This window comes from Uranotaenia lowii, chromosome 3, assembly GCF_029784155.1.
Source record: "Uranotaenia lowii strain MFRU-FL chromosome 3, ASM2978415v1, whole genome shotgun sequence".
In the NCBI taxonomy this organism is placed as follows: Eukaryota; Metazoa; Arthropoda; class Insecta; order Diptera; family Culicidae; genus Uranotaenia; species Uranotaenia lowii.
In genome coordinates this window covers 124,247,597-124,266,930 of record NC_073693.1, presented here as the reverse complement: position 1 = coordinate 124,266,930, position 19,334 = coordinate 124,247,597, and the positions used below count along the sequence as shown (strand labels likewise).

The 19,334-nt window shown below is 37.4% G+C and overlaps 1 protein-coding gene across 1 annotated transcript in view; it reads right to left on the bottom strand.

Annotated features, from left to right (window-relative positions):
* Positions 1-222: 222 nt before the first annotated feature.
* The window catches only part of LOC129754703 (uncharacterized), a 60,262-nt gene continuing 41,150 nt past the window's right edge, over positions 223-19,334 (bottom strand). The window contains exons 5-6 of the mRNA XM_055750913.1: positions 1,617-1,918; positions 223-1,553 (exon numbers count right to left, since the gene is read on the bottom strand). Of these exons, the coding sequence (XP_055606888.1) occupies positions 1,461-1,553; positions 1,617-1,918 (395 nt within the window). The 3' untranslated portion in view covers positions 223-1,460. The remainder of the gene's footprint in view (positions 1,554-1,616; positions 1,919-19,334) is intronic.

Sequence of the window (19,334 nt, the reverse complement as noted above, 5' to 3'; positions counted from 1 at the left end):
CCCATCGAAAATCTGTGGGCCATCCTCGATGCTTTGATTGATAGGACTGGTGTGACAAATAAAAATACTTATTTTGATGAACTGGAGCATGCGTGGGAAGAACTTGACCCACAACACTTGCACAACCTTGTTGAAAGTATGCCGAAGTGCTTGCAGGAGGTGTTGAAGGCTGAATGAGGCCATACCCATTATTAAATCGTTCTTGTTTGCCTGAATTATTTGAAGCTGTACTGATCTGGACACTTTATTTTGCCCCTGTTTTTTTGGAATATTAACTGTTTTTTTTTCTATCAGAAAAACTTTCTTATTTTTCCAGCGCAACATTAACAAAAATTGAAAAGAACATAATAAACAATATTTTAAAAATGATTACGATGTATTTTCGTTGAATTTTAACCAGAAAAATAAAAGAAATTGAAAAAAAATAATTTGGACACTTTATTTTGCCCCTCACTGTATTTCCAATAACAGACAGGTTTGTTTTTTCTTAATTTATGGATTACATCAAGTATACCAGCGTTGAAAAATTTAATTAATTATAGTGAAGACCCGTTTCAGAGCTGCAATATGAGTATTTGCTAGGGAGTTTCGTAAATGTCCAATTTACTTTAGACTCGCTTGCTACGCATGGCTTTTCATTTCAACCTTCGTGCGTTGTCTTTGCAAATATTGTTGTAAATATATGCTTTTATTACTACGATTGTTATCAAATATATAATATATGTTAAGCTTTTCTTTAAACTCACATCACGAATCGAAAATGTTAAGGAATTTGATTTGTAGTGGGAATAATAACGATGGTATTCGAAATTTCAAAAGAATAACAAATCGATACTGGATACCTCAAATCGAAAACTTTTCTTATCGACAGGTTTAGATAGTTATTGGTTGGTTTATACACAAATCTAAATATGTAGTACACGAAGTTGCGCTACATCAAATCGGTCGCTTGGTAAAGGCCATCAATATATGTGTTACAATTTATTTGATTCTCTAGTAAGACTATCCTACTGGTCTGAGCTATCGACCTGGAGCAACATAAATCATACATTCGGTTTGGGTTCGTTATGTTTTTGTTTTTATCTTATTGAAGAACGTCGAATCAAGGGAATATTATCGGTAGCTAGACGTAATTCAACAGTTTGTTAACCAGTTGTTTCCTATTATGTGATTTACTGTTCTACAGCTAAACAGTCATCGCTGAAATCTGTTTTTTTTTAAATTTTCTTTTCAAATCAATATTTTTTTTAATCTTTCTTCACTTTTATTCTCTGTTGTAAGATAAAATGCATCAAAAGGCTTCCTTTTAAGAATCTGTTTTAGTAATATAAGATTTGTGCAATTACATTTGTGTTGTTTATTATTAGGCGTGACCGATAGTGATGATTGTTGACTATTTTTTCTTGTTCTAGTTAGGAATTCACTGCTTCGATTTTTGTTGAAACATAACATAAATTTGCTTAGAGTATGGTACAAGCCGAACCATGCATAACCTCACTAATAAACATGGGCGTACCAGCACCCAATCCACCGTCGGTTTTCTCGTTTTCGTTCTGGAAAATAAAGGAAGTTCTAGATCAGAGATCATTCTTCTAAAACTGACATCGTTATCATACCTGATCGTACTCGCAGTCGAAGTAGCGACTCTGACAGTCCAGGCAGCGGCACTGGTCGGACATTTTGCAGGTGATGCCGCACTCCTTGGCCACGGCTTTGTAAAGCTGTTTGCTGGATTTGTACAGGATTTCCGGTCCCGGTTGGACCACTGGCTTCGGGGCGGCCGCAGCTCCAGTCGAAGTGCCCTCGTATGCCTGTGCGTCGTACGAGTGGCACTCGTCCGAGTAGGAATTACTGTCCGGTCCCAGGTTGTCGACCGAGAGGCACGTTTCCTCGATGTGCATGTCCTCCAGTTCTTCGGCTAAACGTGAAGGAATATGAAATGTAAGAATAATTGTTTAAACTCGTTTGATAGAAAAAAAGCTTTAAAAAAAACTCCTGAAATTTCGACACTCTTAGATATGTAATATCTGATATGTGATTTTAATCGCCGTATTTTTACGATTCTTATTTTAAGTGGCATGCTCGGCGGAATGAAAAACTAGAGATAATTTTTTTTTAATTTTTATAGAAATTTGAAAAAAAAGGTTGATAGACACTAGACACGCATCAGTGCGCCAATAGAAGATAGCTTGATAGGTGTTGAAATTTTAGGTTAGAGGGCATATTGATGAAAAGCTTCCATGAATTGTAACGCATTTGCTCTCAGGCCCATGCAATTCTACTCAACCCGCTTGGAGCACATCTCTCAGATTTAAGCTATTTTTTTGTCAGATTTAAGCCTTTTTCTCAGATTTAAGCTTTTTTTCAGATTTGAGCTTGCATTTCCAATGCTCTCAAAGCAAAAAGAAGCTTAAAAACGTGATTCATTAACACCTAGCAAATTGATGTTGGTCACACGATACATAAACAAATTCTATATCATTGCAGCCCCCTGGGGCTTACCGAGGATTCCTTATGGGAGGACAGCACAGTTCTAGCGACGTTGCCTTTTTTCTGATTTTCGCTGCGAACAGGGGAACCAGATACAAAATGCGCAATGCGGGCAAGATGCGCCACCATCAGTATTTTACTAATCAAACATTTTTCAACATTTCTGAAAATGTCAGTTTGTTTTTTTTTACACTTTTATGCGTTCATAAACATTTGCGGACCTTCTAAGTTTTTTATACGTTTGATTTGAACTTTGTGGATATTTTTGACACCTTGACATTGCAACCTTTTTTTTTTGTTCGGATAGTACTTTTTAAGTACAGGCAACAAAATGCTGTAAGGATTTTGAACGTCCGATAGCAAGAAAATTAGATATCAGCAAAAGAAAGTGTCCCATTTCTAAATGAACTAAGCTTAAGGTTCACTACTGAGAAGTGTATTGTACCAAAGATAATATGACTGGAAAAGCACTACTGACTCGAGCTCCCCAGCTAAATGATGCATGACCACTATATTCAAGCGAATCAAGAAAAAAAAAACTTATAAGATTTTCATCTTAACGGATAATTCATTCAAAAAAATTGGGTAACGGACTTATTTTGGACCAGGGGATCAATTTTGGAACACCTAGTGCAATACATTAAGTGTCCGGGCTACAACTATATTTATTTAAAAAAATCATGTTTCGTTGCTTTACGACAGAACTAGACAAGGTAGTAAAAAATAGGTCCTCTGGTCCAAAATAAGTTCGTTACCCTATAATGACAATCAGACTCACAGCGTCACAGCAACATCTCATTTTTAGCTAGTTATCAAACAGCTTGTTAATGCCGGTTCGGTATAGAATCTTATACCGATAATTCCACCTCCAAAGAAGTTCATTATTGGAGTAGAGTTTGATCTGTGTGTCTAGGTCAGTGGTCGGCAACCTTTTGAGTCGGAAGAGCCAAAAACCTCAAATTTTCTAAATTTAAGTTTTGAAAGAGCCACATTAAAGATTTATTGTTTTGGGTTTAATAAAAAAAATTAAAATATACGAATAATAAATGAACATTTAGTTTTAAGAAAATTACTTTAAACCAAATAGAGTTTTTTTTCTAACTCTTAGATTTATCTTTTAAATCTGTTTCTGATTACCATTAAGTACATAGATTTTCTTCTTCAACCCTTCTAACATGGTTTGATTGTATATCAATTTGAATAAGTTAGCAAATATCGAGTCCAGAAAATTTTAAGTGCATATAAAGCTTAAAGAAATAATTTGCATAATTATCTGATCATATTTACCAAAGCAGAATTTTTATAATTTCTTCGGCAAAAAAAAAAGCTTTTAAAATAGCAAAGTAAAGAGAAATATTTTTTTGTAATTACTAAGCTTTTAAGACATTCCCCAGATTGAGCTTATCTTTTCCAAAATCTAGAAGTATGAGGTAAAATTCAACTAAAATTTATGTAGTCGAAAATTTTAATCTTCATAAATTATGCTCCTGACAACTGGTGGAATTTTAAAAATTCCTGACTAAGCCTAGATGATTTGAGAAAAATGTGGACATTTTAAATATTTCCAAAGGCTCAAAGGTTTACATTTTCTTTTCAATACATACAATTTAATTAAAAAAACAACTGTGATGGAGAACCGACCAGGTTCTTTTTGCCGAAAGTATCAGAACTTGTGGTTGTTAGCGAATAGATCCTACCATAGGATCTATGGTTGCATACGGTAGATCCTACCGTCCACGTGATTTGTAAATTTGGGATTTCCGTGATGAAATTTGGTTTTTCCGAATCCAGAGGCTTCACTGATTACACTCGCGTTATTTAGATAGCAAAACGATTTATTCAGTAAATTGAATAATATTTTAACTTCATTTATTAATGCTAACTTATCTAATTTAGTGTATAGCGAAATTCAATGCCGATGCCGAACGATGGTTGGCCGAACGCGGACGAGGAGCAACTGCTTCGGGTGATCGCGCCAAAATCGTCGGGTGCTCTCGGCTACTACTGCTGCAGCTAGTGTCCCATCATCGGGTTCGCTCTTCGGGTCCGTTGAGTAGTAGCTCACCTTAGTGAGCTGGTGTAGTGCGGTGTAGTAGCTGACAGCTTCGATGAACGGGTCGAGGGGCTTTTGTATAAACATTCCCGACCCCCCTGAAATGACTACATTTCAGAAACCTTCTGCTCGTCTGCTGGATTCGTGGTGATGGGAAGAAGGCAAATCTTGTTGATGGCCCTCTTGGTGTAGCCTTTAGCGGTCTTGAGTGTAACCACTCTCGTCACACCGTCGTCGCCAGGGTGGAGTTGATGGATACGGGCCATTTTCCAGTTCATCGAGGGTTGGTTTTCGTCGATCATGATGACGAGTCTGCCGGGCTGGATGTCAATAGGAGGCTGCCAATTTTTGACACGAGCTTGAAGCTGTGTCAGGTATTCGGTGCTCCACCGTCGCCAGAAACGGTCGAGTTGCTGCTGCTTGAGTTGAAGCTGGTTCAGCCGATTTTCAGGAACGCTGCTCAATTCTTCGTCGGGGAGTGCTTGCATCGAGGATCCGATGAGGAAGTGGCCAGGGGTGAGCGGTTCTAGGTCGGTGGGATCATCGGTGAGCTGGGTCAGCGGGCGCGAATTGAGGCAGGCTTCAACTTGGGCGAGGAGAGTGATGTAATCTTCTTGGGAAGCGGAGGAGGTACCTAACACACGGAGGAGGTGTTTCTTAGCGGATCGGACAGCGGCTTCCCAGAGTCCGCCAAAGTGGGGAGAGCCCGGTGGGATGAAGTGCCAATTAATACCATTTTCGCTGCATCCATTTTGGATTTCGTCGTGATGAGTTCGGGTTTGCAGCTTCTTTATAAGTTCCCTCATCACATTTCGTGCACCGACGAAATTCGTCCCATTGTCGGAGTAGATGTTGCAACACTTACCCCTCCTCGCAATGAAACGACGAAGTGCTTGTATGAATCTCGGGGTGGATAGGTCGGAAACTAGTTCCAAATGGACTGCTTTTGTGGCGAAACAAACAAAGACGGCCACGTACGCCTTTATGGGACCCTTGCGAAAACCTTGCCGAATATAAACTGGCCCAAAATAATCGACGCCGGTGTTGGTGAATGGTTTTGAAATGGTAATTCTTGTTTTCGGTAATTGGGACATAAATTGCTGCTGTAAGTTGGGTTTTGCTCGGAAACAAATCAAACATTTGTGGATGACCTTTCGACACAAATTTCTTCCTCCTAGCGGCCAAAATTTCAGTCGGATCGTGCTCAACAGCAGCTGACAACCAGCATGTAGTAGACGGCGATGATAACAATCAGCTAATAGCTCTGCAAACGGGTGCTTTCCTGGGATGACCATCGGGTGTTTCGCATCTTCGGGCTGCTCGGAATTTTGCAGTCGGCCACCAACACGAATAATTTCATCCTCGTCGAGTCTCGGAACATACCAACGAAGTTTGGATGATCGATGTACAGGATTACCTTTTTGTAAAGCGGCATATTCTTTGGGGAAATAATCTTTTTGTACCATACGAACCAGTTGGTGTTCTGCATCGTGGAGTTCTTGAGTGAGAAGAGGTGTCGAATTGATTTTCTCCTTATCTGGGGTTCGTAGATACTTCAAAAAGCGTCGTAAATAAGCGGTAGTTCGAACCAACTTAGTGTAATTGTTGAACTGGGAAAAATACCAATCACTAAATTCGTTTTTTGAGTTGGGGGAAATAATGTTGGGATTTGAGATGCGCTTGCGCTCTAAATCAATATTTTCAGCTTCGGGGTGTGAATCTGACTGCTTTGGCCAAAATGCTTTCTCCTGGGCTAGCCACGGTGGTCCATTCCACCATGCTTCGTCATGTATCACCAATTCCGGATCCAAACCTCTCGAAAGCTGATCTGCCGGGTTGAGTACTCCAGGCACGTGGTTCCAATGAGAGTTCTGGGTAGCATTTTGGATGAAAGAAACTCGGTTTGCTACAAACGTTGACCAGGTGCTTGGTGGCTGGGCTAACCACTGCAAAACCGTCCTAGAATCCGTCCAAAAATAGGATATGTATGGGATATTCATGGCTTCCGTTATCCTTTGAAGTAGTTCTGCCGAAATAAAGGCGCCACACAATTCCAACCTGGGGATGGTAACCCTTTTCAATGGGGAAACGCGAGATCTCGATGTGATCAGCGACACGGTCACCTGTCCATTATCATCTTGAGAGCGCAGGTACACGCAAGCGCCGTATGCTGCTTCGGAAGCGTCGGAAAAGAAGTGAAGCTCCGAAGAAACAGGATGATAAATTCCAACAAAACGGGGTATGCGCAATGCTTGAAGTTTGGGTAATAAAGAATAAAATTGGGTCCATCTTCTAACAAGTTCTTCGGGTAAATTGTCGTCCCAACCAAGGGCTTCGTTGTTTGTATTTTTCAGCAGCCAAATTTCCTGCATGAATAGTTTAGCTCTTGTGACAACGGGTCCAAGCATTCCAAGAGGATCGAAAATTTTTGCAATTCGAGATAGAATAACTCTTTTGGTAAGAGTTTCCGATGAGTCTGGTGAAAACTCCAAATTGAACCGAAAAGTATCCGTTTTTGGCTCCCAAACCAATCCTAGGGTTTTGACTGTTTTCTCAGCTTCAAAATCAATCCCGTCACCAAACGGAATGGCCAAATTGTCCTCGTTAATACCTTCCAGGGCCGCTGGAATATTGGACACCCATTTCCGCAGACGGAATCCGCCACTTTGAGTGAGATCGTCGAGCTGTTTCCGAAGCACCTTTGCTTCATCTACATCAATAGCTCCCGTGATGACGTCGTCCATGTAGACGTCTTTTTCTAGCCTTTTTGCTGCCAAAGGGTAATTTTCCGCCTCATCTAAACTCAACTGTTTAAGCACACGTGTCGCAAGAAAAGGAGCTGGCTTTGTGCCGTAGGTAACGATCAAAAGTTCGAATGTGTCGATGGGGTCCGTTGGGGAAAAACGCCACAAAATGCGCTGCAGTGGTAAGTCGGCAGCATCAATCCAAACCTGCCGAAACATCTTTTCGACATCAGCGATCAGAATTATGGGAAAAAACCTGCTCCGAATAATCAACGTCCGCAAATCATCTTGGATAACTGGCCCATTTAAAAGTGCGTCGTTGAGGGAAATTCCATTTGTTGATTTTGCCGAGGCATCGAACACAACCCGCACACGTGTTGTGGTGCTGGAAGTTTTGATTACCGGATGGTGGGGAAGATAGAAGTGGGGAATGTTATCGTTGGGTTCCATAACCTTTCTCATATGACCATGACTTAGATACTCAGACATGAAGTCATTGTATTCGCTCCTCAGCGATTCATTCTGATCTAGACGACGTTCCAACTGTAGCAACCTTCGTAAAGCTGCAGATTTCGATTCTCCGAGACGTGCCACAGCTTCGGGGGATTTCGGCAAACCAACTATGTACCGACCATCGTCTGCTCTTTTTACCGTCTCAATAAAAATTTCCTCACATCGGGTTTCTTCCACGGAATATTTAGACGAAGACCGACCTTCTTCGATTTCCCAAAATTTGCTCATTAATCTTTCCAAGGATTGTGAAATTGATGAATGCAGGCATAAGATAGGAACCTCTCCACTGCTTACACCACATCGACCAGTAACCAGCCATCCGAAAACTGAGTGAACCAACATTGGAAGTCCTTCACCCAATTGAATCCGTTGCTTCGTTGGGAAAAAGCAGAAAAAATACTTGCCACCAAGAAGAAGATCGATAGGATTAGATTTGAAAAAGTCCGGATCAGCCAATTTGATTTCTTCTGGTAAGCGCCAAGTAGAAATAGAAATGTTCGACGTGGGAAGATCCTCCGTTACCTTGGGCAGCACGTAAAACTCCATCGGTTGCGAGTAATCAGATTGAAGTGATTGGATCGTAGCTCGCACCCTCTCCCTTGTATTTGTAGGAACCTGTCCTACTCCGCTGATTTGCACCTGCACCCTTCCACGTTGGATTCGTAACCTCTGGGATAGTGACGTGGAAATGATGTTACATTCTGATCCAGAGTCCAACAGCGCTCTCGCAGGAACCTTGCGACCGGAATCGTCCTGCACCCATACAATCGCTGTAGCCAAGAGAATTTTTTGAGCTGTTCTGACCACATGGGAAGCTACCCTCTGCGCTTCATTTCCTCCGCTAGTAGATGCACCATCGTTAACTGCTTGACCAATCCTAGGACCACCAGATTTCACCCGTTGTGAATTTTGGCCCTCTTCCGCTTTGAAGCAAACTAATGTATGGTGGCGCCCCTTGCACCGCCGACAGGAAAATTTAGATGTACACTCTTGAGCCCTGTGTCCCCTACGAAAACAGTTCCGGCAAAGCGATTGAAGACGCAAACGCTTTTCCCTTTCCTCCACTGGCAACCTTCCAAAAACGGGACACGTGTGTAAAGGGTGAGACTCTGAACAGCAGATACATTTCCAGGATTCCGATGATAATTGAACCGCACCGTGACTAGCGACCTTGATATGATTGGGTTTCCGATTTAATGATTGGGTTTGCTCAGTAGGTTTTGTGGGTAGAGAATTAAGAATATGGATTCGACGACGCAAGAACTCAACAAAATCTTTTAGGCTTTCCTCTTCCATTGTGGACGAATGTTCCTCCCAACTCCGACGTGTTTTATCATCCAACCGAGAACTCAAAACGTGAATCAGGAGAAGATCCTTGTAGTCCGATGCTTGAATGACTTGATCCAAAACCTTCGTCGCCTTATCGAAACCCTCAACCAGCTTGTAGAGATCTGTGGCCGATTCTTTCCTCAAGACAGGAAGGTCAAAGATGTTCTGAACCTGCCGTTTTTTCAAAACCTTGTTGTTAGAATACCGAGCTACAAGCAATTCCCATGCGATCATATAATTCGATTGTGTCAGAGCTAACGATGAAATTACCGATAATGCTTCTCCTTCTAATTGGCTTCGCAAGTAATGAATTTTTTCAATCATTGGCAAGTCAGGCGAATGATGAATTAGCGACAAGAATAAGTCCCGAAAGGCCAACCAATCTTCCACATTTCCCGAAAATTTAGGCAGACTTATTAGTGGCAACTTAACATGTGGATGCGAGGAGGTAATAATGGTGGACTCATGGGTCGGTAGGGCAGCACTAATTTCAGAGCACATCCGAATTCTCGAAGTTAGGAATGCCTTCAACTCGAAGAATTTATTTTGAAAATCAAGGCGATCTTTTACATACCGATTTTCCTCTCCTCCAGCCTCACCATCCGCATCCTCCACTTCTGTAAACGATTCTTCGACCCTTTCCCACAGTGGGTCGAGTTTTTCCAGTCGCACCGCCAGCTCACCGGAATCCCTATCCTCGTTGTACCTTTCCATGAAGTTGTAGATGCCCGAAAATGTTGCCAGCAGGCCTCGAAGTAACGACGTCTTGGATCGAGTTTTCGACATCTCGATGCGGCTTCCGTTGATGACTCACCCTGACGAAGAAGAACGAAAAAACAAAAGAAGCACCCTTGAGGGGATAGAAATTGATTGGAGAGGTACGCACCTGCTCCCAATCAAAATTGGGCCTTGTATTTTTTACGAATGCTTCTTTGCACGCAGCTTCAAACGTTGTAGCGATGAACAGAGCCGTAGCCGAAAACCAACCTCGCTGTTGCTTGTCCACCAAAGGTCCAAGTTTCGGATTTCCGAAAAGCGTTTTATGGGAAAGATCCTTCTCGAATCGATACGATGATGTAAATTTATTAGAAGTTACCGCCCGTAACTTTCACCAATGATGTCACGCACCAACTTGAATGAGAAAATGGTCCAAGCGTAACACCGTACACAATTGATGAAGGAAGTTTGGAGTGGTACTCACCTGCTCCCGATTAATTCGGGCCTTTGGTTTATTAAATATATCGGGAAGCAGGATACCGTTTCTCCAACCGTTGAGCTGATCCAAGCCAACAGCCAGAATGGAATTCCTCCGGGGAATGAAAATAACGTCTCAACCAGACCAAATTATTTTCCGCTGCGCTCCGATACGGGGAAGATATTCAGGTCTCGATGTCCTCGGAATCGATCGGCACCAGGATATAGAATCGAAAAAAACAAAAAGCGAAACACCGGACAAACGGGTGTGGTATTTTGGAGTGCTACTCACGTATTTTCTTAATATTCAATGCCTTGTATATTAAGAAATCCAGAATTTGGTAATAGGATAGCTTAGCTCCCAGAGCTCAGCTTCAGCGTTGTTCAGGAATGTTCCGAAAGGATGATAGATACTTGGAAATGGTTCCACGTGGGTTGCACAAAATCCTTTTGTTCAATGGCGTCCGATGGTTTCCCCTTTGTTACCGATTTCCCTATTGTGCGACCACGCGGCAATGGCGGAAAGAAAATCCTGTTTTCTTCCAAAACCGTTCGATTTCCGGTTCCGATACCTCCAACATCCGGTTCGAAGGACCAATAATGATGGAGAACCGACCAGGTTCTTTTTGCCGAAAGTATCAGAACTTGTGGTTGTTAGCGAATAGATCCTACCATAGGATCTATGGTTGCATACGGTAGATCCTACCGTCCACGTGATTTGTAAATTTGGGATTTCCGTGATGAAATTTGGTTTTTCCGAATCCAGAGGCTTCACTGATTACACTCGCGTTATTTAGATAGCAAAACGATTTATTCAGTAAATTGAATAATATTTTAACTTCATTTATTAATGCTAACTTATCTAATTTAGTGTATAGCGAAATTCAATGCCGATGCCGAACGATGGTTGGCCGAACGCGGACGAGGAGCAACTGCTTCGGGTGATCGCGCCAAAATCGTCGGGTGCTCTCGGCTACTACTGCTGCAGCTAGTGTCCCATCATCGGGTTCGCTCTTCGGGTCCGTTGAGTAGTAGCTCACCTTAGTGAGCTGGTGTAGTGCGGTGTAGTAGCTGACAGCTTCGATGAACGGGTCGAGGGGCTTTTGTATAAACAAACTGCTTTGGGTGATTACGTCAATTTTTTTTTAAATTTTTTTTAATTGATAACGAATACATGTGATTCAATTTTCAAATAGATTTTTACAATTGAAATTTTCATTCACTCTGAATGCTGATTCAAGTTTGAAAAGCTGTCAAACTTTAATTTGTAATTCTCAATTCTAAGTTTTGGACTTTTGTTTTTCGATGTCATGTGTCTATTCACTATTTTTAACTCGTTATTTATTAAGTAGGCTTTCTAGATTTTTTTGTACGTTTCTAGACCGGGCATTGAGTTTCTAAATTAAAAACTCAAAACTGGTTTATATCCGGGCAAATCCAGCCAAAATCTACGTATTTTCCAAAAAAAGGCAAAAAAAGGCTCCATGAGGGTCCATGAAAAGCAAGCGAGGTTTTTTACTGTACACTCAATTTCAATTCTCAATCAAATTTTGATGATTGAGTAAGGTAATTCAAGAGTAACCAACTTGACTTAAAACTGATGCCAAAACATCGAAAACAAATCCCAGGCTCAGAATTCTGCTACAGTTTTTCGAAATTTTCCCACTTGTTGATTCCAACTCAGTTCTTTATATTCAATTTTTAATGAGATGAAATTCATTCAGGAAATTCTGGTTCCATACTGTCAAAATAATTGTTTTTATGTTTCCATATTTTGTATTCTAGTTTAGCTTTTTTTGATATTCGAATAATATTTTTTAAAAGGTATTTAGCTAATGTTTTGAAATCCTGATCCAAGTATTGTTTTGCATTTCATACAAAATTTGATCGATGAATTTCAAAAGGCAAATGCATTTTCAAAATTTAAATGATAATTTCAGGGTTTGAAAAAAAAAAAATAGAAACCACCCTGAGTATTTGTTTTGTTTTTAGATTCGAAATTCTTGAACTTAATTCTTATGCAAAATTCAGGTATAGCCAAGCTTCAAAATGGCGATCCAGAAATGAAAATTCGGATCCAGATCTTCATTCTAAACTCATATGTTTATTCAGATTCACAAGTCGGATAAAAAAAATTAAGCAATGATTGAACCCCAAAACATCAAAATTTTAATGATAGATTCATGGTTGAGGGCTCTTAAAAAATATTTCACATCTTTGTTCATCATTATTTAATTCTGATTTGGAATTCAGATTTAAAAAACGTATTGAAATTCGGAAATAGATTCAAAATTCAGTTTTTGAATGCGGGTTCAGAATTCAGATTTAGGATTGATATCAAAAATTTAAGTTCCGATTCAGATTGTAAGTAGGTTTTACAATCAACATAAAGATATCAAGTAACTATTCCATCAAAGGATTTAAACTTCAAGAGATCGCAAACTTATAATGTTGAAAGGAAACGTAATTTCGAAACTTCAGCTGAAGATCACAAATACTTTGCTTAAGCAAAATTTGATTACATTTGGAAGTTTGATTTATGAAAACATAAACTGATTTCTATTCATGAAAAACCATCCACAGAATTTGTGTTTTGGAATTGATTTTAAATAAAGAATGTTTCTTGTTAAAAATTAATGGGGAAATTTGTATTGAATTTTATGTTTTCTCGGTGTTTTGTTTATTTTGTTTTTAAATCTCAGCTTTCAGATATTCAAATTTGTGGTTTTCTTTAATTGATATTTTTCGGTGATTTACGACGATAAATATAACTGCTGTTTTTTACGTTTCGGCTTACTGAATATCACGATATCGTACGACGGCCGTAAAGGAAACACGCGGCAAAACAAGTTTTTTTTCCTGAGGATGGCTGAAATTCAGTAAGCCGAAACGAAAAAACAGAAGTTATATTTATCGTCGTAAATCACCAAAAATATCAATTAAACAAAACCACAAGAAAGTGGGGTGATCAAATCCAAAAAAAAAGATTTTCAAATTTTGAACTAAAATTTCGAATTTGGATTTGCAAGAATCAGACTTGAAAAGCAAAATTTTTAAATTCTACTTTCACTTCTGATTTTTTTTTAATATTTTTACCATCGATGGTTGAATCGAAATGGATGATTAATTCTAATAAGATTTTGGAAATTTCATCTGATCAATTTTCATAGAGAGCAAAAAAGTGATTACGAGTTCTTAAAATATAGAATTATATGAGGGCTACGTTGTTTGATAACAAAACAAAGGCTGCCTAAGAACTAAAATATACAAACATTTTGAAAATAAATAATCTGATGGTAATTTAAATTTTGTTGTTTCTTTGCATTTACGGTTAATGGTAAACTAATTCCTGATCTCAAAACAGTAAAAAGCAATAAAATTGTAAAATTAGGCTTCTAAAAATGCTATTTTGCCATTTGGTCCTTTCTGCTTGTTCCTACAGCAGATGCAATTTCAAAATTCTTTTCTGGACCTATGAAACTCTGTTAGCTAGGTCACAAGACTCAATAATCGCTTCAGCACGATTTTATAAATATTTTATTCAAAAATATATAGGTATAACATTAACGCAGTTAACTAAAGACATTACATTACATTACATTAAAAGAGCCGCATGCGACTCACGATCCGCAGGTTGCCGACCTATGGTCTAGGTATACTGCACGGAAAATAATAAAAAGGTAAAATTTACCGAGTAGCGAGGTACTTTTTTTCCACCCCTCTTTCGAGGTAAATTTTACCATTTTTTCATTCACCTAGCAAAAAAGTGAATTGTATCGTTTTTCTTTTCACCTAGAAAAAAAGGTAAATTTTACCTTTTTGGGATTAACTGAGCAAAAAGGTACATTCTACCGGTTTCCCATTCATTATCTAAAAGGGTTCTGCTTATTCGCTAAATTAAATGAAACAAAGACACAAATGCATTCAAGATTTTATTTTTATTTTTCATTACCTATGTCATTAATGTTTTGGGAATCTATGTTTTAATAATGTTCTTCTCCGTTTTTTTCCTCGAATGTTCCGTTTTGTCGGAGGAAAACACTATTGCATCCTCTTGGCTATCAACGCTGCCTTTTCCGTGTCTACCATGACCGCTGAGTCCTCCTACAATTAGCACATTTCGTCCCTTCTCCGTTCGACTCATCCGGCCAACTGGGGGATTATATTGGCTGTTCCGGAATGATGAAGAAAACACTTCGTAGCTCAGTAGGCCAATCTGTAATATAGTTTTATTAGTTTTATGATGAGAACCCGCACAACAAAATGAAATCTAATGCTAAATTTACCTTTCTGTTCCTATTTTCACGTATTGCGCACGAAACAAAACTTATTGCTGAGTGAAAAAACAACTTAACCTCAATAAACGGGTTCGGAAAACAGTTACCTTTGTTTCGAGGCAAGGCCGGATTAACGGGGGGGCAAAAGGGGCAATTGCCCCGGGCCCCCCGACACAGGGGGGCCCCCGAGGGAAAAAAAAGTTTTAACATTAATTTAATCATACTAGGGTAAGTGTTCCTAATGTGGCATGTGTACCTAATGTTAACATACTGTTCGATTTTGCCTGTTTTTGACGTTATTTTTCACTTATCACAATTATCAAAAAAATGATAATGTAAAGGATCATGTGAACTTTCATTTAACAAGCAAATTAGTTTTCTAATTCACAAGATTTTTCGTAAAATCCGGATTGTTTCCAAGTATGTCCAAATTGAATGGAATTGTTAGCAAATTTCTTAAAAAACACCTGTTTAGAAATAGAAGATTAAAGCTGAATTTGTCAACCGATTTTTTTGAAATTTTTTGTGGGATTGTTTTTTATCATGATTTAAGTAATAAGTATGTTGGAACGATGTTTTGTTCGTGTAAAAACTAATAAAAGCATATGTCCACAATTAGGAACACTATTTTCAATGTGTTCCTAATTATGAACATAGTCAAAGTTTTCCAAACTATATCAAAGTCATAGAATGTATTTAAAATAAATTTGATTGAAAGAATTGTGTTTTATCATAATTTTCAACCATCTGTTAAAATAAACTGTTTTGAGCTAATAAAACATGATTTTTTTTACTTCAGTATATCTCAAAGCTTAAAATGTTGAAAAAATATTTTCGGCAGGTTGTAAGGAACGCACCTTTCGCGACAGAGAAGGAAACCATCAAGTTACAGAGAGCTTCTTAACGAGAACAGAATCGAAAGGAAAAATTAAAAAAAATCTCAATGAAATACGTTGTATACCGTCTTTTGGGGCATCATGCAACACTTTTCAACTTCAGTTGCTTCTTAAACCCTAATGTCCACTGATAATCCTACCGTTTGTACATCAAAAGTTTTAATTTAATGGGACATCAGATTAACGTAGTCAGAAAAATAATTGGTTTCACCAGTTATTTTTAAATTTACATAACATACGATTTTCACCCTACTAAGAAAAAGGGATATCTAAGTTGCAAAAACCTTTGTCCTTAGTGAAAAATCTAACAAAAAATTTTGAAAAGTTTTTGACATATTTGTGATGTCGTTACGCATAAAGCACGATCTGCAGTTATTTAATATTTTGTTAGAATTAAAGTTTATATTTTTTTCTTTTAAAAGAAAGCATAAGGGTGCTGTATACATTTAGGGATAAATAATACTACAAAAATTTTACATCATATTCTAGCATATGGCAAACAGGATTTGAACTGTGAATCATTGATTTGCATGTCGATGCATTTTAGCCCAGACTGGTAACGAAATTTTAAAAATATTTATTTTAAAAAATTAAATGATTGTTCAAAAAATATTCATACACCAACAGTGTTGATGTAGGATAATAAGTTCCATATAAAGTTTGTAGGTAATATCACTAAGTCAACCCGTCCCATTGTGTAAAGTTTTTTACGGCATCAAAAATGTTAATATTTCGATGTTTCGAATTTTCTATGAGATTCAAAAACTTCATAAAACTCTCTCACGATGTGAGAAACTATGGCATCATCGTTTTTTTTATTATTAAATGATAATTTTAATCAATTATATTAAAATGAAAGTTAAATAAGTGTTGTTGTACCCAAATGTTGCATCTAACAATGCTGTTGCATGATGCTCTATTTAACTGAACTTATTTGTATCCATCACAATGAATTTTCTACTTTTTGAAATATAATAAATGTATCCATTGGAAAAGGTAAAGTTCGAATATAAATGAGCTCAATATTCACTATTTTCCTCAAAACTAGCGTAAAGGAATATTGTGTAGGATTTAAATAGTTCTTATTTCTCTATTCATATTCCAAAAACGTTGTTATATTCATAAAAATGTGAGTTTGAAGATTTTTCTATTTAAAGTATTAAATTAACATACCCATATGCAAAATCAGGAACAAAAAGTGTAATATTTGGGTACGCGGATACATTTTTCCTCATATGTTAACATTAGGAACACCGATATGTTAACATTAGGAACAATTAGTGCCATATTAGGAACATCGACACACTTTATAAAACATGATATTTTTCGTAAATTAAGGCTTGAAATGATTATTTCAAACCAAAACAGAGTTCAGAAAAAAATTTGGAATTTAGTTACCAAAAAATTGTATATCTAAGTATTAAAGATTCGGCGCAATAATATCGAATCTAAAAACCTCTGACAAAATATAGCGAAATTAGGCTCATTTACCCTACTTCAAATCTATGAAAAGAAATCAAAACTTGAAAATCGGAATGAAAACTTGAAATATGAAAACTAAAGGCCCCAGTGAAATAATATCTAGATTAATTTTTGTCTTAAAAAAGTTAAGGGGCTCCCTAGAGTAAGCAGTGAAAGAGCTCTCCCACATTTTGCGAGCTGAGAATATCAAAATCTTCTGGACAAAACCGACTTTGAAAAAAAATTAAGAAGAGCATGAGGCAAAACACCTCAACTTTTCATTTTTTATCGAAACATATCAGTTACGATATTCTGTACAGAACAGGTAAAATAAAGAAAAAGCATCTCCTGATTTTTATAACATTCAAACGTCTTGCACAACAATAATGTCTGTTGTTACGTTAAGTTTCCAAGTTATGATTATTGCACTTAAATAGCAGCTTATTTCGCTTTATGATAAACATTTCAGGATTTTACCCGGCCAGTATCCGGGTTAATATCGCGTATGATAATAGCTTTTCACCTTTCAATCATTATTATTGAAATTTTGATTGGTGATTAATTCTAAACCCTTTTCCTTCCCAATTTTTGAAAGTAAAATCTTAAAAAATCTGTAGTTGCTTAAATTAGACCAATCGACAGTACAGGTTTTATTTATTTAATTTCTATCCCAATTACTGGCTTAGACTTGAAATTTGTATTGGAACATTTTCAATTGATTTTACCAAAATTTTATCATCTACTGAAGTGAAAATCCTGAATTCAGCGTATCATTTTCCAAATGATTATTATCAAATTATCATAAAAACGATCTGATAGTCGAGTTGCTAGTATCATTGAGCGATTTTCTTAATATGAAATTTCTATGATCTTGCTGTTTCTTCAGTAACTGAAGTTCAGAATTTTGAAAAATTCAGGATCTTTGTTTAAGGCTAAACTCATTTGGATTCCTTTCTGATTTTTTCAATGAAAACTGATTCTGTGTTTTAAACATTTAATCTTTATTCTCAATTTTTTTTCAACCGATCATTTTTGTACTTATACGCCTTTGGCTTTGGGGGCATCGAATGAAACTTTCGACACATTTAAAAAATTTTATCTGATGAGAATCATATTCAAAAACATCCCATAAAAAGATTTTTTTTTGTGTTTCAAAGGCATAGAATTGAAATTCATATTTGGTGTAATTTCTGCTTTTGCTCTGATTACGAAACTTTTTTTTTTATAATTTCGTAACTTTATAATTTTGTAACTATGTATTTTTTTATTTAATTAATGTTTTGTTTCTCAAAACTTGATTTGAAATTATGATTTAGATTTGAGACACTGAATTTTTGTTCTGAATATAGCGTGATTTAAAGTTTTGAATTCATAAACTCTCTGTATCTCTTTGGAATGTGAATTTAATTGTTTTGTTTATTATTTTTTAAAATTTTGTTTTCTTTGTTTCAAATCTTCATGATACTTCCTAATTGTCACTAAGTAAATATTTCTCGAATAAGCACAAACCAAATGATCAATGATGATATGAAAATCATTTAAAATATCTATCCGGTCTTTTTTTAATTTGAGAATTTTAGTTGGTGATAAGGGTTTTAAAAAAAAATGAAAATTAAATTTTGCATTTTGCAGCTCAAATCAGAGTTTTCATTTCTAAAAAATTTCTAAACTCTTCCGCAATGTTTGCACGTGATTAATTAACTATTTTCTACGCAGACAACATGGCTATTTGGAGATAGTATACTGAACTCATCTACAGTTTTGTACGCGTTTAAATGCTTTTGTATTATCTGGGATAGCATTTGAAAATAAAATCGAATTATAGGGGCCCTCCAAAAAAAATTGCCCCGGGCCCCCCGATGGCTTCATCCGGCCCGAGGTGAAATGTACCGTTTTGTTCAGCGCAATCCAGGTCAACTTCACCTTGCTACGAGGTAAGCTTTACCTCGAGGAGGTAGAAAGTACCTTTTTTGGATTTACCTTATTTTCTAGGTGAATTTTACCTTTTTTGTCTGCTCGATTCAGGTAAACTTTGCCTCGTTGTGAGGTGAGTTTCACCTCGGTGAGGTAAAAGTTACCTTTTCGGATTTCACAAGCATTCACCTTTTTTATCTCGGTAAATTTTACCTTTTTATTATTTTCCGTGTGGGTATACGGTATCATCGGCATCGAGAATAATTCTAGACAGGGTGAAGCCAACATTTGTTCCTTGGTTCGACTTCTTTTCCCAACCAATCACCGCAGCCAAAAGTTCCCCGTATCGGAGGTCCAAGGCAGTTAGTGTAAATAAGGTGCCCAGTAGATTGATGCAAAAATTTGCCTTTTGCTCCCCTATTTTTTATGCTTTTTGGGTCACCTAATTTAAGATGAATAAAGT